This window comes from Glycine soja, chromosome 5 (assembly GCF_004193775.1).
Source record: "Glycine soja cultivar W05 chromosome 5, ASM419377v2, whole genome shotgun sequence".
Lineage (NCBI taxonomy): Eukaryota > Viridiplantae > Streptophyta > Magnoliopsida > Fabales > Fabaceae > Glycine > Glycine soja.
Genome location: NC_041006.1, coordinates 42,368,117 through 42,391,400, shown reverse-complemented (window position 1 = coordinate 42,391,400; position 23,284 = coordinate 42,368,117). Strand labels below are relative to the sequence as shown.

General features: G+C 30.1%; 3 protein-coding genes across 3 annotated transcripts; 1 reads left to right on the top strand and 2 right to left on the bottom strand.

Annotated features, from left to right (window-relative positions):
- Positions 1–1,414: 1,414 nt before the first annotated feature.
- Positions 1,415–4,995, bottom strand: LOC114413542 (probable pectinesterase 53). The gene is made up of 5 exons (XM_028378002.1): positions 4,554–4,995; positions 3,931–4,105; positions 3,646–3,852; positions 3,143–3,378; positions 1,415–1,778 (listed from the first exon to the last, which is right to left on the bottom strand). The coding sequence occupies exons 1-5, from the start codon at positions 4,907–4,909 to the stop codon at positions 1,625–1,627; spliced, it is 1,128 nt and encodes a 375-aa protein (XP_028233803.1). The 5' UTR covers positions 4,910–4,995; the 3' UTR covers positions 1,415–1,624.
- Positions 4,996–10,166: 5,171 nt separating this feature from the next.
- LOC114413541 lies at positions 10,167–11,216 on the bottom strand. The gene is made up of 2 exons (XM_028378001.1): positions 10,766–11,216; positions 10,167–10,616 (listed from the first exon to the last, which is right to left on the bottom strand). Exons 1-2 carry the CDS (start codon positions 11,020–11,022, stop codon positions 10,328–10,330), a joined length of 546 nt encoding a protein of 181 aa, XP_028233802.1. The 5' UTR covers positions 11,023–11,216; the 3' UTR covers positions 10,167–10,327.
- A 6,680-nt stretch (positions 11,217–17,896) lies between these two features.
- LOC114413540 (glucan endo-1,3-beta-glucosidase 13-like) lies at positions 17,897–21,087 on the top strand. The gene is made up of 4 exons (XM_028378000.1): positions 17,897–18,118; positions 18,837–20,111; positions 20,444–20,474; positions 20,603–21,087. The coding sequence occupies exons 1-4, from the start codon at positions 18,064–18,066 to the stop codon at positions 20,739–20,741; spliced, it is 1,500 nt and encodes a 499-aa protein (XP_028233801.1). The 5' UTR covers positions 17,897–18,063; the 3' UTR covers positions 20,742–21,087.
- Positions 21,088–23,284: the final 2,197 nt, after the last annotated feature.

The window sequence follows — 23,284 nt, the reverse complement described above, 5'->3', positions numbered from 1 at the left end:
AGATTTTTTGTATACATTTAATTTATTTACAAAATTTGATAATCAAACAAATTTGATATTTAACTGAATGTTGTATTTAGATGTTTATTACAGTAATTAATAGTTGAAAAAAATTGATATTTAATTGAATGATGTATTTGAATATTTTTTACAGTGATTAAAAATTAAACAAATATGGTATTTAATTGAATGATGTATTTAAATGTTTATTACAACAATTGATAATTAAATAAATTTGGTATTTTTTTACATATGTAAATTTTTATTAAATCTATGATTTTTATTTATAATTTATATATGTAAACAAATTAATTATTAGATAAAAATTAATTATCACAAAATTAATTATGTAAATTTATATGTGTATTAAATATACATAAGAAATATTAGTGTTATATACAGCGACATTAATTATTTTATAACATAATTGATCTATTAGCTTAATTTGTTAGAACGTTGTGCTAATAATGTAAAAATCACAGGTTTGATTCTTGCTTGTACCATTAATTTTAAATTAATTTGTAAATTATATTTTTGAAAAAAATAATTAGAAAACAATCCTATGGGCCACTTACGGATTGACAATCCATAAGCCTCATAAGGTTGAACTTACATAAGGGCAAAACCGGAATTTTACATGTTTTGCTGGGTCTACCGGCAAAATTTCTGGTGCCCTAGCATTTCCCTTATTTTTAATGTCAGCTACTCAACATAAGGGGGCCGAACCACTGTTGATTTAAGCCCATATTGCTAGAAGGGAATTATTATTCTCACCCCTCTTTTCAAAATCTGGCTGAACGCTGAAGTACAATTTTGTGTCTCCTTTCTTTTTTTTCCTACACTTCCTTCTCCTTCCCCTTATTCTGCAGCACCCCCTTCCCTCTTTTCCTATTTTCTTATGCGATTCTACCTTCACAAATAAATTAATTTTATATTATTATCTAATCACAAATTATCATATATTAATAATAATTTTATTAATTTTTTCAGCAAATACATTAAAAAAATATTTTTTATTTATTAATCGACCGTTTACACTTACAATGTTTCTAACTTAAAAAGTAGAAAATAGTCCATGGTAACAGTCAGCACTTCATATTGATAAATGACAAACCAGTAAAGAGAAACTTTTGCCAGAGCGGTGGAAGCCTTATAAATTCTACTCATTCAACCTATAATTTACTACCGTGATGATTCTGATAGCAGTAGCACATTTATAAAAGATTTCATAGCAAGCGAAATCGTTCCCTCCACCAAAGTGTAATGAGAGAAATCCTTCCAATTCAGTTTTTACAATTTTAAAAGGAACAAACAGTGAGATGCCTAGGAAGTCCCTCATGTTTTGTTCCCTGTCCACCAGGGAAATATTTCATAATAAAAAGTTGCCCCTTTAACTTATACGAGAATGATAAAATATAACTGAGAAATAGAAATAATGATCTATTAATGAAGTGTACCCAATAATGTTGTGGATCCCCCTGGGTCCCATTTTTACCAAAAGAAAGGTAAAAAAATATAAAAAATGTGAAGCAGCTGGAGACTGCTAACTGAAAGGAGTTGTGATTCTGAAAGGCACTATCAAATTGTAATTTATATATTTATACATAAAAATTCTGTAATGAAATCAAAGAGAGAGATTGATCCATTCAGAGCCATCAATATAGCTAAGTGAAATAAAAGGCTTAGCTTCCTCATCAGTGAGCTCCCTTGACCATGATACTCTCCCCGCGTAGCTTGCTCCTGGTCCTGTGCATTTGTACTGTCCATAGAATACAGTCCTAGTGTAGTGGACCCAAAAACACCAAAATACATGGAAACAAATTAGAAACGCACTCACATGCGCATTGATCAAGCTGTGTGTGATTCTATGCGCACGCTGCTCTGCCTTATCTATACAAGTAAATATATATGTAGTTTGGGGGTAGGACTCTCCCTATATTTACCTACCCATTTTTCTCTTAAAACTGCTACTAATTTCTTATACTTTACAGAGTTCATTTTCTAGCATTTTGTGCATTCCAAGGTTCATGAGCACAACACGTAGATTTCCACCACACATGTTAGGTCACTCTAACATGAGAGAGTAGACTAGTTCATTATTCTATATGGTACAATGGATAGGTGGAGACTGATACTAGAGGCTGACTTACTAAGTGCGTTTGTTTGCCACTTAAGCATAAAACCATTGAGAATTGCTGGGGCTACTTGTGATTTGTCAAGTGCGAATTTCTCTGCATAAAGGGCAAAAGGACAAACATTGTTGCCCCTACTAGTTACTAGTGCAAAAGGTAATTCGGAACGGAACAACAAAACATACTCTTTCAACCTTGTACTTTCCGTTAGTGAGAGAGATGACTCTGGTGAAATATACTCTTAACCGCACCTAGTTTATAAATTGTAATTTAATTTGTTCAACCTTTTATTTCATATATGCTTTTTACACCCACCTACTTACGCATTGAAAAACATTTTTTTCACTCTATTTCCTCTTTAGCTAATTTGACATTTTATGCGAAACATAAAACAAAAGTGATATGAAACAAATATTCTTCTACTAATGACATTCTTACTGCCTTTACAACATAGACTACTTATAGTCAACATTTTTACATATTGGTATTTACCAATGGACAAGAGATCATGGTCATTTACATTGAAGACAGATAAAACGAAGTTTTGGCCATGTAATCACATTAAACTAAACATATAAGGATTAAAAAAGATTGGAGAAAAAAGAAGGGTTTATGTGAGTTAAGGAAATAAGAGGATAAAGACGGAGGGAGATTTATAGTAATAAACCACAAATAACTACATAAATAAAATTAATATCAAACTTTAATTTAAAATTTTAACTTAAATTTATAATTTTTTTTTATCAATTATATAATACTGAATCTTTTCGTTCTTATTCAATGTAGAATTTCACTTTACACATTTGTATTCCGACAATTTGTTTCTAGGCAAGTCTAGGAAATTACATATGGGTGAATATAATACTAACAGACAAATCAACAGCTTCTTGGTTCCAATGAGTTACATTTTATATTCAATTAGAAAAAGTTGACAGTTAATTATGTGAATACACGTGTGTCTATACTCGATGCGTGTGAGAAGGAGAAAGAGATAAAAAAAAAGAACTTACATTTCACGGTTAGGGTCGCCCCAGTTATACCAGCCTTTGGGAATGATGATGTTGTCCATGTAAGTGTAAGCAAAGACAACGCGAGAAAAGGGACCCCAAGCCCTTCCAAGGTAAAGTGCCCCTGAGCCCGTGACCTTACAGTGAACAAACGAGAAACCCGTGTCTTCTAATAAACTGCTCCTTCCTTGCGCTGTTAAGGCCCCTGTAAGTTGTGCTATGGCATGCACGTGACATCCCTAGTAAGAGTTACCAATGTAATTAATTACAAGACAAGTCATTTGAAAATAACATAAATGGAATGGATAGAGGGAAGGAAGAAGGAACAAATTAGATTCCATTTCAGGTTAATTTATTGAATAATGTAAGACACAATTGTTTAGGTTGGTTGTACTGATTTGACTTAAATTAATACAAATAGACTATTATATAGTACAAATCCTCAGATTATTCAACAGCAATAATTCAAGTTCACAGCTGTAAAATTGTAGAGAGAAAAATCTAACCTCAAAGAGAGACAGAGCGTTGCCAAATATGAAATCAACAGAGCCTTCAATGTAGCAATCCTTATAGTAATGCCTACCAATATGATCATAGAGTGTGTCCTGTGCTCCTAAGAATTTGCAACCTTGGAATACTGCTGTGTCTGCTGAAATTCTCAATGCCACTCCCTGCTTTCCAACTGCTCCTGGTGCTGGAATTGGGGCAGTGTTCTGCATGCAAGTTGCACATTAATATTTGCTTGTAAAACACACGGATAGAGGAAGATTGGAATGGAGCTTGTCACTTGCTTTGAATGTGATGTTCTTGGCTATGAAATAAGCTGAATTCACAGCAAATGTTGCAGAACCATAGGTTCCTAATGGCTGGCTTTGAGCAGTGTCACCCCATTGAACAATGGTCTTATCTGCTCCTTCTCCTTGTATTGTTATGAAGGATTTGAAAGGAGAAATGTTCACTTTCTCACTGTATAATTAAAGAAAAAAAAACACAAAAGAAAGTAGTAAATAAGAGATTTTCAAATGAATGTAATTCACAATTTGTTAAACAATAACACATAGAAGAAAACTTGCTTGTTGTGAAAGGAAGAGATTAATAAAATGAAATAAAAATAATAAAAAGAGGACAAGTCTGAAAGAAAGAACTCATTAGGTGCAAAGTCTTCTGTAGTCAAAGAGCAATTCTCAGGGCATTTGAGTCACAAGGAAAAAGACACCCAAGTTATTGTCACTCCCCTATGTACCATATCACACAAAAACAAAAAATAAAATAAAATAATGAACGTGGACAGGACAAACACCAAACCCCATGTCTCACATGAACAAAGACCATAAACAAACAACGCATAGCAAAAAGACTAGAATGTGACAGAATTCAAGTGATACATAACAAGAAATATAATGCTTGTACTTACGTGTAAACCCCTGCATGAACCTTAATTACCACTCTCACTACATTGATGAATGGAAGGGAATCAATGGCTGCTTGAATTGACGAAAAACCTCCTTTACCATGCTTCTTAGAAACGTGCAAAGTGTGAGAAGGAAAAAGCTTATTATTTGCTGTCCTAAAGACAGAATGTTTGAGGCCACCTACAAATTTCACCCATTTCATGAACTGTTGTTCTGAAAATTCGACTCTGGTCATGTTGGTAGATAATCCATTCCCTGGCTTAGGCTGAATTCCCTTGGTATGGCATTGTGTTGCACTGGGATTTTGTAGAAGAAGAATAACTACTAAACCATAGAAAATAAAATGCAAATTTGACATTCTCAGAGAGAATGTGAGCAAAAGAATGATAAGGTGGGGAATGTGGTTTGGAATTACAAAGTGCTGTGTAAATTGGCTTGTGTCACGGTTTATATACAAGTTATTAGTACTTGTTTATAGGTGGGACTGGAAAGTGAAGCTGAATCAGAGAATCAATGACAGAGAGAGAGAGAGTTCACGGGTGCTTCTACTGACATCTATTGAGAGAGAGAGAGAGAGAGAGAGAGAAATGAACAATCTAAACCACAGGGCAGGTTGCACTTTTTGCCTATAAAAATGTTGTTTGAATTTTTATTTTTTGTTAGTGTTTCGCCACTTTTACTTTGTTGTAATTGTTGCTGTTTGTTTGGTGCTGCCCGTGAGCCCCTCTCTTTCTGTTTGTGTGCGATCGTGAAATTATTCTTGTTGAGATGACGGGTCGTTTCAGATTGTGCTTCTAAGAATAGCATATCTTGTAAAATATATTTTACTCTGATAACATTTGTGCAGCTACATGCTTATAGTTATAGTACCTACCCACCTTGAATCATCGTCGTCCAATTGTTGGACTCTCGTATAAATAATTAAGTGCTTGTTGTTTAGTTGATTATTTCTATTTGAAAACTTCTAATGGTTGAGGTTGATTCCCAATTCTAAACTCATAGTAGTTGGTGAATCAGAGAAGCACCATGGACTCCCAAGGAATAATTGGCAAAAGTAACAAAGCAATGTTGAAGCCATAAGTTATAACTTCAATGACGTGAAAGAACTCACTATAAGGCATAAATAGCCACTATTTGTTCGTGTTTTGGAGAACTATCAAATTTTGTTGTAAAGAAGTACTGGTTTTCTTTTTGGTAGATTCTAAGTTTACTTTATTTTTAATCCCACTATCATCAGCTGAGTGGCTTCTCTTGCTGGATCATTTTTGGTTCTTTTAAAAGTATTTGTATACTATTGGCAAATTTTATCCAAACTCAAATTAAATACTGCAGTGAGAACTCTTCATTTTTTATAGGATGGCGATTGCGGCATATTTTTTTGGTTACATGATGATTGCGGTATATGAACGAGTTAGCATTTATAATTCAAACAAAGTGTTATTTTGTTACTTATAAAATAGTGCAGAGATTAAAGAATACAAGAGCAAAAACCGTATTAATTATTCTGATCTAAAAAGCAAATTATTATATTTGTATTAACAGTATATTCATTCCCCCAATAGATGCTAAGCAGCTTAATCACTAATCTTGAATTTAAGTTCTTTTTATACAGTGCACCGTTTTAAATATTAAGAGAAAGAACGTTATCGTTTATAGTGATCATAATTCTTACCTAACTTAAACACAAGATGACACCTTTGATCTATGAAAAAAAATACTAATAGCAAGAAACTTATGAAGTTTCTTGAAGAAATAATACAGTGAAATTGTGCAGTATACAAAGGCTGGAATTGATCCAAACCTTTAGGAAAGGAAAAGTAATCAAAGGGTTAATAGTTGATTGAAGGCCCCACTAACTAATAAGAGACAACTAATATAACGCATTATGCATCAGTCCAATGATTCCAATCACAAGGCGAATTACGATATCTGAACCAGACTATCAATGCTGATTTTGTCTTCTCTACAATTCCATTCAGATTACAACAGGGTTTTTGAGTTTAAAAACCGTGATCAAATTATAAAGCATCAAAATTTATCTAGTTGGCGTGTTTGGGAATCGTTGTTTATATAATACTCTCTGAACCGTAAAAAAACTTTTTTTTTTTTTTGACTTTTAACAAGTTGATTTGATTTTAAATCTTGTCTGTTGGGTTTGTATAAAAGAATGACGACTATCCAATAAATTTATCAAGTTCCTATACTTAACAATTTAAACTAATAGGATTTAGGAGTTGACGCAACATGAGATTGTTTTCCAAAACGCAATCACACTGGCACAGAGGACAGAATCAGTGGCATGAGCCGTGAGAAATGCGTATTTGCTGTCAGCTTATTGTAAGAGGGCGGGCCTATTTTGGTTTCCTGTTTACAAGAAAGTGAAATAGCAGCTTCTACCTCACTGTATTCTAAAATAAATTGAAGAGAAGCTAATCCAACAGAGTTTAGAATTTACAAGAAAGTCAAAATTTCAATCACTGTCACTTTCACCAATGCTTTAATCCGTTATATCACACATTTAAGTTCGTGTTTGAATTTCCTCTCGAAACTTCCATTTCCCAGAAACATTCATAGTCTTTCTTTTGCAAAATAGAATTTGTGGACCATTAGATTTCCCTTGGAATCCATGCACCACATTTCAAACGGACATCCAAACATGCCTTAAGTGTATATTTGGATTCAGGATGATAAAATTGATTTTGAATGAAATTTGATTTTACAAAATTGATTTTGATAGAAATAGAAAGTTAGAAACTAGTCCTATTTGCTTCAACTTTACCATTATTTTTATGCATCATAATTGATTCTATTGTGATTTTTATACATGTAAAATTTGGTCAAAATTAAGATTGATCCACCTTACCATGTTCAATCATCATTTTGGAGACTATCCAAAAACACATTAAATGAAGTTAGCAAAATCAATTCCAGTTCAGATGGGCAGATACAGTTAAAATAAATAACTGTAAGACCATGAGGGCTTTCTGGTGGAGAGTGAGGAGTGAGGGGAAGGGGGTGTAGGAAAATACGGGAGGACAAGAGTGTATTTTAAAAAAAAAAAAGCTAGGGAGGGTGAGAATAGCAACTCCCACAGATGTTTTCTACGGTCACGGTGCAGATTGACTTACGCAAGTTTCCTCGTGCAGCACTCATTTTCTCTTTTTTAAAACTCCCTTTGATTAGAGTAAAAATAATTGACCGCAATATTAACTAATCAAAATATCTCAGAAAATGAAATCCATATGTAGTTTTAGAATTTTAATGCACGAAATTAATAATGTGATTAACAGGAAACAATTTATAATTAAAATAGATAATGGCTACAGTAATTAATTTTTCATATATAATGCACGAAAAAAACATGATTGTTTTCGAAAGAAATAGAAAGAAGATTCCTATAGGGAAAAAATGATTAATTAATTAAATTTGGGTTATTCTAAATTCTAATGCAACTTGTGAACTGTCAGTTACTATTGTGTTTGTTTCTTCCTTCCATTTATTCTTTCCGGTTACCCTTTTGTCTCACCCCGATGTCTTTTAGACGTGAAACAACCTTACAAATTGATTGCATATGAATACGACGGGAGAAACTACTTTTGTTTTTTAAGTGGAATCCAGATCCATTAGCCAAATATAACCGCAACATAAAATAGTCCACACGTTCATTTAGATAATTCAAGCCCAACACATGAGATAAGTATAAATGTTTGACTAGAATCAAACAATAACATCTGCGTTATAAAAAGTAATCCCGCTTTATAAATACGTGCCTTAGATGCTGGCTTTTAAGATATAATTGTCTAAGAACCATTGTATTCATATTTATACAATATTGTATTTTAACTAGAAGTATACATGTACAAATAGAATTTAAAGTATATTTTTTATTACAGTATATGTCTAAGAATAAGGATAGATAAATTACTTTTTATTTTAAACACCTAATTAATAATTTTTATTTTTCTTTATTTTTTTATATTGTATCATAAAATTTATCATACACCAAACATATATTCCCTAACAGTATTCGAATTCGTTTTTTTTTAATTTTATTTCTTATAAATTTTAAAAGTTTTAACAATGCATGATTTCTATCACCATTTGCGTATCAAGCAACTAGACATGTAATATCACATACCATGATCACATGACATGTTTAAAAGCATGTCATCTCATTACTAAATAATGATGTGAACTATTTTTTAAAAATAACTAAAATTATTTTTTAATTATTATTAAAAAAAAGAATAAAATATATTTTTAGTTTCTATAATGTTTTTTTGAGTTTGGTTTTAATCATAAAAGAAAGTGTCCTATTTTTACCCCTGTAATTTAAAAATGGAAGAAAACAAATACTATAATGCCTTTAATTACATTAATTCCCGATATATATGGTGCTGTAAGTGATTTCAAGTTTAAATCATGAATGTGTCGATATATCAAATACTCTAAACACGAATTTGTCGGTGTTGCTTATAATTAATTAATTAATGATCTCGAGTATGATTGACCTAAGTGAAGGATATATTTAGCTTCTAAAAAAAATATTATCTTATCACTTTGGATTTGGATTTGGAAATTGAAAGCAATCTTAATAAAAATTATTTCATAAAATAATGTTATATGATTATTTAATCACAAATTATTATATATAATATTTTTTTTACTTTTAATATAATTATTTAAAAGTTGATGACTTATGATTGGATGTGTATAACTATTAAAATTTTTATTTTATAGCTAAAAAAACAATTATTAACATAGATTAAAAATGATGAGGCATAATATTAAAAATTGAATGATATGCAGTTTTTTTTATACACCAGTGCATTGCTATCTTATCGGTTGCAAGCTTCTTAATTATTTTAATTTCTCAATTTTGTTGCGCACTTATCTCTTCATTTTTTGTTTGGACCAACTGATAGATGGAACACCAAAGTGATTTTTTTGGCAGCGACTTTTGTTATTAATCAACAGAAAATAAAGCTCAAGGCTCTAGAGAACGAAGAACTACACGCTCGAGGCTCCTATACAAATTAAGGTAACCCACCGGTGACTAACTCTCTCCCAACTCAATATTGCTAAAACAAAACAAGCATGCGAAGAATAAAGAAATTAAGTCACGATATATATATTTGCCTCCGATTCACATATGCTTTGATCTTCATGACGAACCGTAAGAAACAGAAGATTATTTCTGGTATCATATATATCTGCTGCTGATTATTTAACAGGATATATATTTATAGTAATTTTTCATACTGATTAATGTTATACGTTCTTGCTTCAGTTTTATATTTGATAAGATATATTTAGAAGTGATCACTAATCAGTAGTACAACTAATGATCATAAACCTGGAATATTCTGATTATTATGTGTAAGCTCAAATTAATTCTCTTTATATATCATTGGCTGATTTTATCATAGTCTCATGTGAACTAATTTCCCACATAACTGCTTCATATATATTCCACAGCTAGCCTATCTCTCAATTATCACGAGCAACTACCTAAAAATCCTTGCATATATATGTGCTAATTAGCACTCATATCATGCTAGTAATAATGAAACATAGGCCAGCGCAGGATCCTGTTATCATGAAAAACAAAGCAGTAATGGTATACTAATTAATGAATCATATGTATATTAATTATTTACCAATAAACAATATGACATGACTTCTTCGTGTGAGAAAAGCTGAAGGTGAGGGACTCAAAATTTTCCCTATTTTGTGCATGAAATATTAACTAAGCTCTAATTAACAAGGTTGGATATCAAAAGTTCTTCTGTACAGAAAAGGAAGTTCTGGAGCCTCCAAGGAAACTCCCTCTTTTAGTTAGCACGGATACAAAAGTTGCTCTCGAAGATTTCTTTGATATTGTAGCCTTTGGAGCGAACGATATTCTGTGGCTGCTATCCAAGCCTCCCGCGAAGCTTTTGCATGATTTCATTTTCTTCCTGTAAAATCTCTCTTTCTTCTTAGGAAGATCCCCTATGCTCTCCACGCTTGCTAGAGAACTGAAAGACTGAGCCTTCCCTTGATAAAACATAGACAAGCCTCTCCTGCACATCACATGTGATAATATATATAAACTATTAATTCAACTCACCAACTTACACCAATTCATAACATTAATTTCCAAAGAAGCTAGGAGATTGAATAAAATTAAAGTTAAAACAAGGTGAACAATATCATGCAGGAAATTGCTTACTTGATAGGGAGTTGACTCATTAGCTCTGATAGTTCAAACAAAGGGCCGTTTGAATGCGATGATGAGGTTGACAAATAAGATGCTGAAGAGGATGATGCATCCTCAGCCAATTCTGATGAAGAAGATGAACACACAGAGTTCATTGAATCTTCTGATACTGATCCAATGGATATCGAATCATCATTCACATCCTCCTTAACAATACAATTGGTGTTCCCAGCTTCAATTTTACCATCCATGATACCCTTCACGTTCATTTCTAAAAGAAGAAACCAAGAATAGAAAAGGAGAAGAAAGATGAAGAAGAAGATCGATCTCTTTCCCTACTTTATGAAAACGGAATAGCTAGCCCTTCAATTCATTGTGGAAGCTTATCTGTATATAATCTCACAGATATGATAGCATCTGATTGGAGCAGTTACATTTAACAGATAAAATATATAATGGCCTAATGGGTGATCTTATTTATAGGATTAATTATCAATGAATAACTGGATAGCATTATTGTTTATTCAAGTTTATCAATTATAACACTCTATCCTAAATATTGTCATTGTCAAATCACGTTATATCGTGCAAACTTAACACCCTTCTCTCACATGTAGAGGATAAGGACTAAATTTGAAGACATCCATATCCTGAGTCACCACACTGTTATTAACTTCTTTTCATTTTTGGCGTGTGAAACTGTGGTCCCCCATTTCGCCAACTTTGCTTCTTAAAGCCATGACAGATGGGTATATTCCCACCTTTTAATGCATCGTTTATCACACCATGTATTATGTGTATATTTTATTTGAGTAATAATAAATGAATATTCATATTTTTTAAACACTTAATTAATACCTATAACTTTTTTATTTCTTTTCTTATCTTGCATCACAATATATATATATATATATATATATATATATATATATATATATATATATATATATATATATATATATATTTCTTTTTTGTCTTTCTCTCACGTAAAATGTATAATAATATATTGGGCGTTTTTGAATATTTTTCCATTTTAATTTTATATAACATTTTTAGTTAATGCTACTGCTATGACCTTAGGTCAAGTGTCGTTGAAATGGTCACGTTGGCCATTTTGCTGATTTTGGTTCGGAACTTTGGTTAGGAATGGGAACACTATTGGTGTACCTGCATTTCAAATATACTATAAATAAGAAAAGGATATATAAATCGAAGATTAAAGATAGGTTTAATTATTCATTTAATTCATATAATTTTATCATTTATACCTTTTAGTTAAAGTAGTTTCTTAATTCTTATAATTTACATTTTAATTCTCTTTTAATCTTTATAGTTTTTGAAAGTGATTTTTTATTCTTTATAATTTAGATTTTAATTTCATTTTAGTCTGTAGTTTGAAAGTAGTAATTTTAATTCTTATATTCTTATATTTAAATTTTTTTTAGTCCTTACCATCAATATATGAGTAATATTATATTATCAATTATAATTAACTATAAAAATATTAATAAGTAATTCGTAACTAATTTATCGAAAGATAATTTGTAATAAAAAAATAATTGATAATTTATAATTAATTTGCAGTTAATTATTTTTATATTTTTTTAATAAGGATTAAAAGGTAATTAAAATACAAACTATAGGAACTAAAAAAATTATTCAAATTAAAATAAAATTAAAATACAAACTATAAAAATTAAAAAAAATACTTTTAAACTATAAGAACTAAAAAAGAATTAAAATATAAATTTTAATGATTAAAAAAATCACTTTCAAACTATAAGAACTAAAAAGATAAAAATTGTGAAACTATAATTACCAAAATTAGTAATTTGACCTTAAAAATATATATGAATAAAATTAATTGTAAGCTTCAAATATCGATCTATAACAGCTAATAATTATATTAATTTGTCATGCACCGAATGCTACCTGGTAAAAAGTACTCCTGAAAAATAAAAAATTGTTGATAAAAGTAGTTTTGTATTTGAATACTTTAATTAAGATTTGAGGTTTAATTTCAACTTGATATAAAATAACAACACAAATATCATTTTATTGTAAGAATGAATATATTGATCCGGTAGAAGGAAAACAACACCTTCCTGTTTATTAAAAAAGGTACGCCCGAATCCCACTAAACATTGTTTTGGCTTAACCTTCATCTCAACTCTCAAATATCAACCAACAACATCATATTTAGTTTCTTTTTTAAAACTACATACAAATAGAAATATGTATTGACCTTTGGCGTGAAGTGTTCACGATAAACATCACTTCTTCTACTTTTTTAGTCTCAAACAAAACTATATTTGAATTGACAAATTCTTCTTCTTCTTTTTTGGTAGCTCAGCCATATGCTGCTGTTACTTGACCTCCAAAATTCTTTTTACTCATAGCTAACTAATTATTCAATCCACGTGTTTTACGACCCTTAAAACTCATGGGCTGTATTGGCATATTCCAATTGGTTGAACGTTTTCCCCGTCCCTCAAGCATTAGTCATGCAGTTTTGTCTATCAAATCACGTTATCACTAGTATTCACAATGTAATAACCTTCATAACTAATACGTTAATTATTGTTGAATAAATATAGATAAATCTCACAATTGTTAGATACAATAAAAAGAATTAAAGCTGTTAGAATTAATCCCAACTTATATATTTACTAGATATCACAAAAATATCTTTCTTTTGTTAATTGCAAGATCTGTTATTTTAAAAAAATCTCTATATATGATCCACATCTATTTATATACATACATGTCACTTACCAACAAATTGTTATTATAAGGGATTCTGTGTTATATTTTGATTATAAAAATGTTTGTTAAAAAACACCTTTCCTATTTAGAATGAGCTGGATTGGTACGTACAATAAAGATATGTGAGTGTGTGAGGATAAGAAGGTTGACTTGGGTACAAGAATGATGTGGTGACATTTGAATGGCAATGAAACGACGACCACATGATGTTATTGTATTGTATTGGCACTGACAAGCTAGGGCAGATAGGCCTCCCAATATCTTGTTTAATTAGGGGGGGAAATAAGATGATGTTTCTTCAGAATCTTTATATGTGCCCACCACTGATTAGATTATGACCCTTTTTCTCATTTTAATCCCATGATGGTTTCAGGTCCATGGAATGATCAAATGGATGAACCCTTGACTCGATCCACTCTCGTTCCCTTGCCTCTCCTAGCTAGCTAGAACCTCCCACGCAAACCAGGCATCAAAATCCTTACAACGTACGTGTGTGTGTGTATATATATACATACATAATACACTCACGAATTTCGCTATCGATCTTATAGTTTTCTTCATTGGTCAGGATCGAAATGCACCACTAAGCTTTATTCCCCCTCTGCTGGAAATTAACTATATGTGTATATATGGACTGGTGGATAAGATTCACTATTTTTATTCAAAACCTGTTGCCAACCAGTACCATATATAGTGATTAAATTCCAATTGATAGATAGCCGGTTCGACCCAAAAACTGTTCATATAATTATAGTTCAAATAGCATGAGATATCATCGATTATGTTTTGAAATGAACTGAGTGGATTGGATTTAGACTCCTTTAAAATAAACAAATATATAAAGTAAAAGAGTATGAATGTATTTAATTACTTTTTTAAGATTAGTTATACACTTATCACTGAATCAAAAAAATTATGAACTGCATATAAAAAAAATTAACGGTAGATCAATACAATATTACTTTCTTATTTCACACATTTGTTGTTTGTTTCGTGAAGATGAAATAGCTAGGATAGTAAGAAATTAAAGAAATAAATGTGAAATTTAAAAGTAAATGTATGTGGTACAAGGAAATAAGCGAAAAAAGAAATAAAAACAAATGTGGGCCATTAGTTATTTCATTCTATTGTATTTCTCAGTTATTTTCATTCTTTGACACTGTATATATATATGTGAGATTTGACTAAAATTTTTAAAATATATTGATGATGTAGTTTGTTAACCTATTCCAACTAAAATGTATTTTTTTATAGCAGTGGAGCTGATAAATTTTGGTTGTGTTTCTTCCCTTTGCTCTGCTCGAAGGTAGAAGCAAGTGCAGAGTTCAATTGATTGATTTTATAACAGAGAAATCTTTGAAAGGGTGCGGTGCTGCATTGTATTGCTGTTGTGACCTCTCACGTACCGGTAAACATTATTTATAAACATGAATATTATTATAAATATTTTAAATAATAAATATTTTCTTAAATATATATTAAAAACATTTACAATTAAATTCTTTATTTATTTATTTTTATCATGGATTATAAAGTATAACGTACATTTTTAATTATTAATAATTATTACCCATTATATATATGATTGATTATATATCTAGTAGATTATGATTTTTAAAATATCATAAATTCGTTTTAAAAGTTATTTGGGTATATTTCAAGTAATCATTAAACTATTTTAGTCTTAGATATATAACAACAAATAATTTTGTTACACACACAAAAAAATCAAGTTAGATAGCAAGATAATTGGTATCTATAAAATGAGTATAATAAATTTCTTTTTATTTTTTCTTTCCATAATTTTTAATTGATTTAATTTGAACGTCATAGAATTAGTAACTATAGTATATTAGTCTATTATAAAATTATATGAATATCATAATTATAAATTAATTGTAATTAATCATTAATTTGATCTAATTACATCATTTGAATTGGTACTCATTAACTATATATAATTTTTTAATTTAAAATTAAAATTAAAAAACAATTAATTGCTTATAATTCTGGAAAATGACAGGTGTCAACATTCTTTTAAGAAATTATTGTATGTATAGTATTGTATACTATAGACTATAGATTACTAGTTAACATTTCTTAACTTTTTTTGTTTCATCCTTGCTTGTTTGTTAACTTTTTTCGTCCTTATTTTTATATTTAGTCTCCTAACAAAAGACTAAAAGTAAAGAAAAAAAATAAGAAAATAAAACTATTCAAAATAAATTAGGAACTAAAAATGATTTTAAAAAAATTAGAGAATAAAATAATAATAATGATAATAATAAGCATTACAATTAATAATAAATTCACATTAATGAATTTTTTAAACTGATTTAATCGTGATATATTGTAAAATAATTTTATATTATTATTTAATCATAAATTCATATTTAGTATGATTTATAAAATGATTATTATAAAATTCAACACAATGATTTATGATTAAATGATAATGTAAAATTATATTAAAATGTAAGTGTATAATATGTTTTCTGTTAAAAACATTGGTTAATATTTGTCACACGGAATAAATATATATTTTAAATACTGTATTTTTTGATAAATGCCTATTTTCAAACATCAAGTATTAAAGTAAAATAATAGTAATATAAGACTACAAAAACCATTTAAGAAAATCACAAAGAAAAGCAGGACAAACATACGAAATTTCGGAATCGAGAAAGATGTATAAACTGAATTGAATAATAAAACTGAGGACCGGCGCTTTCTCGTTGTATTGTGTTGTGATGTGTTGCAGTCACATATTAAATTCTCTGTCGCCAGCAAATAGTAGTAGTTCTCTGTTTTCAGAATAGTTGTTCCTTTACGTGCTTTAAATTCATTCTAAAATTCACCAAAAAATCGTTCTAAAGTATTTATGCTTATTTTTATTATTTAAAATGATAATGAACAATAGTATTAACTATTTTTAAATATTACGATTTCATAAAATAAGAATAGAAAAATTTGTAATTAAGGTTTTACAAATTTAAAATATAATCATTTGAAACAAGGAGGAAAACAATTTAGTAATATCTTAAATATTTTACAGGTTTTATAAATAAGATTATATATCACTACAATATTTTATTATATTAAATATTATTAAAATAAATTCAAACATTAAAAATTATTATTTCTAAAATAAATAACTTATTCAATATATAGAGTATTGTAAAATAATAATAATTATTATTAAAAGTAGTAATATATAACTATTAATAATAATAATTATCTCATTTCGTATATACATTTTTTATTCTTAATTTATCTTTTGACTAATTTTAAAATTACTTACAATCACATGCAATTATTATTTTCTAATAGCTTTTCATGCCGGTTATTATATTACATATAACTAAAAACAATACAATTAAGACAGAAGGCACAGTGACGCAGTTCTTTCAACCAGTAATAATAATGATAACAGTTCGTTTGGTTTTGGAATGTAAAAAAAATTATCAATTTAAATTTTATACTTAGCTTTTATATTTACCTATATTTTTATTAATCTTTCTTTTCTTCGTCACATTTATCCATTTGCTCGATATATACATACCTTTTCAAAGTGTAAAAAGCATCTACCTTGAATAATTATATTTAAAAATAAGCTAAAGAAAATGAGAATGCCTACAGATGTTAAAAATATTATCAATATATTCTTCCATGTAATATTTTTTATAATGGTTTTTAATATATATTTTTATAATTAACTGAAAAATTATTTCTTACAATAAAACTATGTAAGCTAATATAATTATGAGAAAGATAAAAAAAATAAAAAATAATGCAATATATATCATATTATAAAAACATAATACTATTATTATTATATAAGCTAGTGGCAAATGAGACAATTTATGCCTAAACAATTGAGTTGGTATGATAGTGAGACAATTTAGTATGCTTGTTGTCCACATCTGAAGAGTAGTAATACTTTTTTCCCCCATATAAATGGTAATGGAAAAAACAATTGAAGATAAATTGGGAATAATAAATAAATAAATATATATACATATAATAAATGAGATAATTGTCATTATACAATTAATTCAAGTTTTTTTAACTCAGTTTAATCAACCACATTAAATATGTCAATTAATTATATTATTATCTTAAAATTATTCTTTTCTCATCTTTTTATTCACTTAATTATTTTTTATTAATGTTTAGAGATAAAATAATTAAATAATTATATATAGAAAAAAATAATTAATATATTTAAAAATTATAAAAAAAATATTAAGAAACAAATTTTTTAAAAGAATATTATTAGAAAGGAGGGAATAATAGTTATAGATAGATAATAATATTATAATTATAATTAAGGTGTCCCTCTCTGCATATATATATATTTTATGAATAAAAAAAAATGTGCATTAGTGGAGCTCCTGGGCACTCTCGAGCTCCAATCTCTAGACAGAGAGACAATAGCCGTTACTTTCTGAGCATTGGAACGTTAGGTTTCACTTCACAACTCTCTCAACAACAACAAAGTAGTAAGTAGTACTTGTAGCTTCGCTTCACTCACAGTCACAGCAATGCCCACTGGCTTCACTCTCATCTCCGCGGCTTCACTTTTCCTTTTGCTTCTTGGTTCGTACCTTCCTAATCCTTTCCTTATGCATCTCTTTTTTCATTCCATTTTCCTACTGTGCTTCTAACAATGTTGGTCCTTTAAATAAAAAAATACTAATTGATACCTCACTCTATGTCTGTCTTATATTAGAAACTAGGTTTATGATTATGCATGCAATTTGTGGAACAACCTTCTTTCTTTATAAACCAACAACCGTTGTACTTGAGGGAGGATGGAAAATGCTTTGTTTTCATTGAAATGCGTTTTAATTGAGTTCTTCTTCAAAATCCTACCCTTTCAACCGAGCTTGCGCTTCTTTTTCAATTTGTGATACAGCTCGTGTGTATAGATCGCTTGTTATCTCATAGTTTGGTTTACGTGACATCTTACCCCACATTGTGTTGTCTCGATTATAAAAAGACAAGACTTAGATACAGTTCCTTATGTGTTTTTTGTGCTGTTCTCCAGTTCAAGTTTCACCTCGTCATACCATTGCATTGATCTTTAATGCAAACCCTTATTATATAGATTATGGAGGTGAACTCCAATTCTGATCGGAGAACAATACCAAAAAACACATATGAAACTGCATCTAAGTTTTGTCCTTGAAAAAATGTAATGACCGAGTGTTTTGGACTTCCAGATACAGCTGGCATTTTTTACTCACAAAGAATAAGTCCTCTTTGTAATGCATAATTTTTATTTAGTTTAATGTTACGAAATATTCTGTGTCAGATTGTTGCTCTGGGAGTTTTGTTGGGGTCTGCTATGGAAGAAGTGCTGATGACCTCCCTACACCGGACAAGGTGGCACAGTTGGTTCAACTTCATAAAATCAAATATGTCAGGATTTATGATTCTAATTTACAGGTTCTGAAGGCCTTTGCAAACACTGGAATTGAGCTTATGATTGGGGTTCCAAATTCAGATTTGCTGTCATTGTCTCAGTTCCAATCTAATGCAGACTCTTGGCTGAAAAACAGCGTCCTTCCTTACTATCCGGCTACAAAGATCACATACATAACTGTCGGCGCCGAAGTCACTGAGAGTCCTAATAATGCATCTTCATTTGTAGTGCCTGCCATGACCAATGTGCTTACAGCACTCAAGAAACTTGGGCTGCACAAAAAGATTAAAGTTTCCAGCACCCATTCCCTTGGGGTTTTGTCCCGATCCTTCCCGCCTTCTGCTGGGGCTTTCAATAGCAGCCATGCACATTTCCTGAAGCCAATGCTAGAATTTCTTGCTGAAAATCAGTCACCTTTTATGATTGATATATATCCTTATTATGCTTACCGTGATTCCCGGAGTAAAGTGTCTTTAGACTATGCCCTTTTTGAGGCATCCTCTGAAGTCATTGATCCAAACACTGGTTTGCTTTACACAAACATGTTTGATGCCCAGATTGATGCTATTTACTTTGCACTGATGGCCTTAAACTTCAGAACAATTAAGGTCATGGTCACTGAGACGGGTTGGCCTTCCAAAGGGTCTCCTAAGGAGATAGCTGCAACGCCTGATAATGCTCAAACATATAATACTAATCTGATAAGGCACGTTATCAACAACACTGGTACTCCTGCAAAACCTGGAGAGGAGCTAGATGTTTATATTTTCTCATTGTTCAATGAAAATAGGAAGCCTGGAATGGAATCTGAGAGGAACTGGGGATTATTTTATCCTGACCAGACAAGTGTGTATAGCCTAGATTTCACTGGACGCGGTGCGGTTGATATGACCACTGAGGCAAATATAACCAGGTCAAATGGAACCACATGGTGCATTGCTTCAAGTAAGGCCTCACAAATTGACTTGCAGAATGCCATAGATTGGGCCTGTGGTCCTGGCAATGTGGACTGTACAGCTATCCAGCCTAGCCAGCCTTGTTTTGAGCCAGATAACCTTGCTTCACATGCATCTTTTGCGTTTAATAGCTATTACCAGCAAAATGGGGCTTCTGATGTTGCGTGCAGTTTTGGAGGAACAGGTGTAACAGTTGATAAGGATCCAAGTATGTTCATCACAACTCATCATAAATACTGCATTTAGTTTCATTGTTTTTGCCATGTGCTGTATTTCTCTGAAACTATTGTATACATACATATGCTACATATGATTTGAAGAAAGCTAGTCATAATGCAATTATTTTAGTTGAAGAAAGTATTAATTTGTAGAGGAGTGGTGTGTTTTGTATGGAAGTTGTTTGATATCTGTGAAACAGGCTGCTGTCATAGTTGTTTGTTGCATTATCAATGTTTCTGAAAGTTGCTTTATTTAATTGTCTATTTCTTTTTCCTGTCACTGCTTTATGTGTCACTGATAAACTAATTGTCATTTCTGCAGGCTATGACAACTGCATCTACACGAGAGTTGGGTAAGTTCAATAATATAGGGCATGATATTTAGTTTGTTCCTTTTATTTTGGATGACCTTAAATTATATAAATTCAATTTTTAGGACCTGATATAACATTTGGGTTTTTCTTCCATTTTGCTTTTGCAGAAGTAATAAAACAGTGACAAGCAATACAACAGCAATTTCTTCCACTTCATCCTCTTCACAGAATGGAAATTCTTCGTCAATTTTTACTTTTCTTCTTGTAACTTGTCTCTTTGCTCTAATGCATATTCAACGACACTGACAAGATTGATTGTTGAAAGTGCTGCTTGATTTTGCTTTGTTGAGCATGTATGCTGCGTTTGAAATGCATTGGGAAGGTAATGGTTTAGTGGAGAGCTTTCATATGCTCTATGCTATGCATCAGAAAAGTCTAAACTCCGTTGCTGTTATATAAGAATTGTTTTTTTCACTGCATTAGAGCTGTGTGATACGCCAAAACTTTGGTACTAGTTTTGTGTGCCAAGTGATAACACAAAACAGCATGCAAAGATAATTGGACTTGTCATCGATAATTTATTTTAGCTATGCATGTGTTGGCACCTTATTGTAACTTTGTAATATAAAACTGCTTCGTTCTTGAGATTATCTCGAGTCTTAGTGCCACTTAGATAATTCTTAATAGAGTGATACTAATATCACCAAGCAAGTAAATCAGGACAGGGGATAAGTGCGTGTCTGTGGATGTGTCTTTGTAGAATTGATTGCGAATCCAACGTGTTACTGGCATGTTTGGAACGCGGCGGTGATGACATGATTTTTCATTTCATCTAGGAAGCAAATAGTTGAAGCTTCCACGTCTTTTTAAGAGAATTGACAGGATTTCCTCGGTTGAAATGTGTATCCAAACACATGAAAGTAAATTTGAGTTTAGAGTAACTTGATTTTTTTTTTCGTTTAGAAAATTGCTTTTCATTGGAATAGTGTTTGGAGACTTTCAATTAGAATTGATTTTAACTATCTAAATCTTTTGAATTGTAATTCAGTATGTTGATATGGATATGTGGCCGAAACAAATCCACCATTAATTTATTATATTTATTGATACATCTTCTACTGTCAACTTTACTGTAATTAATTATTTTGTATGTAAAATTTGTAGCAAAATAAATTCTTGTAGTATTTGATTATTGAAGAGGCAACAATTGCACACAAAATAAGTTACTAATCTAGTTTATTAAATTATTTTTTTATTATGTGCAATGACAACAATGAAAGTCTAAACATAAATTCTCATACATTTATGTCAACCTTTTACCATTTTACCACTGGGACGACCTTAGAAGATGCAACCAATTAAGTTACTAATACTACATTTAAAAAATCCAGAGTTAAAAACCAGTCGTGAGCCAGTTTTTTTTAAAAAAAACTTATTTGAGCTGTTTTTTATTTATTATTTTAAATTTTTTAATTCTAAAACATTTTTTAAAATAAATAAATAAAGGCTTATTTATGATATATAGATATAGATTGTTATTATTTAACTAATTGTTTTAATCTTTTCTTTTCTAAGACACGTAATATGATTTTTTTTTATGTTAATTTAAATTTTTACTTTATTTTATTACTAAATATTCTATATAATATTAATATATATTTAATTATTATTTGTTCAATTTTGATAAAATTGTGATACTTGTATCATCTAAATTGCATCTATTCAAGATAATACCAAACACATCTGTCAAAAAAAATAAAAATTCATGCGCTTAAGTGTCAAGTTCAGAAAATAGAGCTGGATGTATTAGTTGCAGCCCACCAAGGTAAAGTTAAAGTCTATTTCAAGAAACCAACAAAGGTTTGGTCCAAAGAACATACTCATATTCTACACTTGATTTCCACCCTCGATTTAAAAATATGTTAATAGATAATCTTTAAGTATTTTCTATAAATGTTCTTTAAGCCTTAAAATACACCTTGATTCTGATAAGTGCTCGCAACCCAACTCAGATAAACTTTCATATCAGAAAAAAGTGTATTTAAAGGTTCCATGAATTTGGTCTACAATCTTAATCAGTAAAAATTAGTAAATAAAAACATTTTAAAAAATATTTAACTAATTTAAAGTTAGATTAGGCTGGCTAATACAAGCCAACCCACAAATCAAGTATTTTGATTTTCATAACATTAATAGTTATACGAACCGATTTATTTTGCCTTGGTCAGCAGGTTTTTACTTTATACTTATACACACTCGTTGAATACAAACTCATTTAAATGAAAGAAGACAATTAGTGTGTATAAAAACAATTCTAATGAGAAGACAATTTAAAAAAAAATTCAAAGAAATATGTAATACTTATAAAAGCAAACCAAATATAAGATTAAGTTTTCGCTATTTATTACTTTTATTTAAAGAAAACTATTGATTTTAACAAATATTTATTAAAAAAATTAATCTCCCTTTCGTTCCTTTTCCTTCAAAATCTAACTCACAAACACATATTTAAACAAGAAATTGAATCGTTTGTGTCAACAGTCTTAACAACAAAACTAGATTTTAAAAGGAAACATTACTATGGCTTAGATTTTTAAAATGGTTACTATGCTTTGTTTTTTCGGTTAAAGACCAAGCCAAATTCCTGAACAACTTCAATAAGAATTGCCAATGCACAAAGTCGTATTTAGGAACAAGCCACGTGGGGATCAACAACACTTTCTTCCTTCCTGTACAAAAACCTATAGCACAAAACAGGTCACAATTCTCAATATTGCACTTACCAGAGGTATGGAACAAGTTCACTTGAATAAGTTTTCATGATACCAGCTATCTTCTAGAACCAATGA

Excerpts from the sequence above, each read along its gene's own strand:
- LOC114413540 (XM_028378000.1), top strand. The coding sequence starts at position 18,064 with ATGCCCACTGGCTTCACTCTCATCTCCGCGGCTTCACTTTTCCTTTTG. Across the intron at positions 20,112-20,443 it reads AACAGTTGATAAGGATCCAA|GCTATGACAACTGCATCTAC; the intron begins GTATGTTCATCA and ends TCATTTCTGCAG. Across the intron at positions 20,475-20,602 it reads TGCATCTACACGAGAGTTGG|AAGTAATAAAACAGTGACAA; the intron begins GTAAGTTCAATA and ends TTGCTTTTGCAG.
- LOC114413541 (XM_028378001.1), bottom strand. The coding sequence starts at position 11,022 with ATGAACGTGAAGGGTATCATGGATGGTAAAATTGAAGCTGGGAACACC. Across the intron at positions 10,617-10,765 it reads ATGAGTCAACTCCCTATCAA|GAGAGGCTTGTCTATGTTTT; the intron begins GTAAGCAATTTC and ends TGTGATGTGCAG.
- LOC114413542 (XM_028378002.1), bottom strand. The coding sequence starts at position 4,909 with ATGTCAAATTTGCATTTTATTTTCTATGGTTTAGTAGTTATTCTTCTT. Across the intron at positions 4,106-4,553 it reads GTTCATGCAGGGGTTTACAC|TGAGAAAGTGAACATTTCTC; the intron begins GTAAGTACAAGC and ends TTAATTATACAG. Across the intron at positions 3,379-3,645 it reads ACGCTCTGTCTCTCTTTGAG|GGATGTCACGTGCATGCCAT; the intron begins GTTAGATTTTTC and ends AACTCTTACTAG.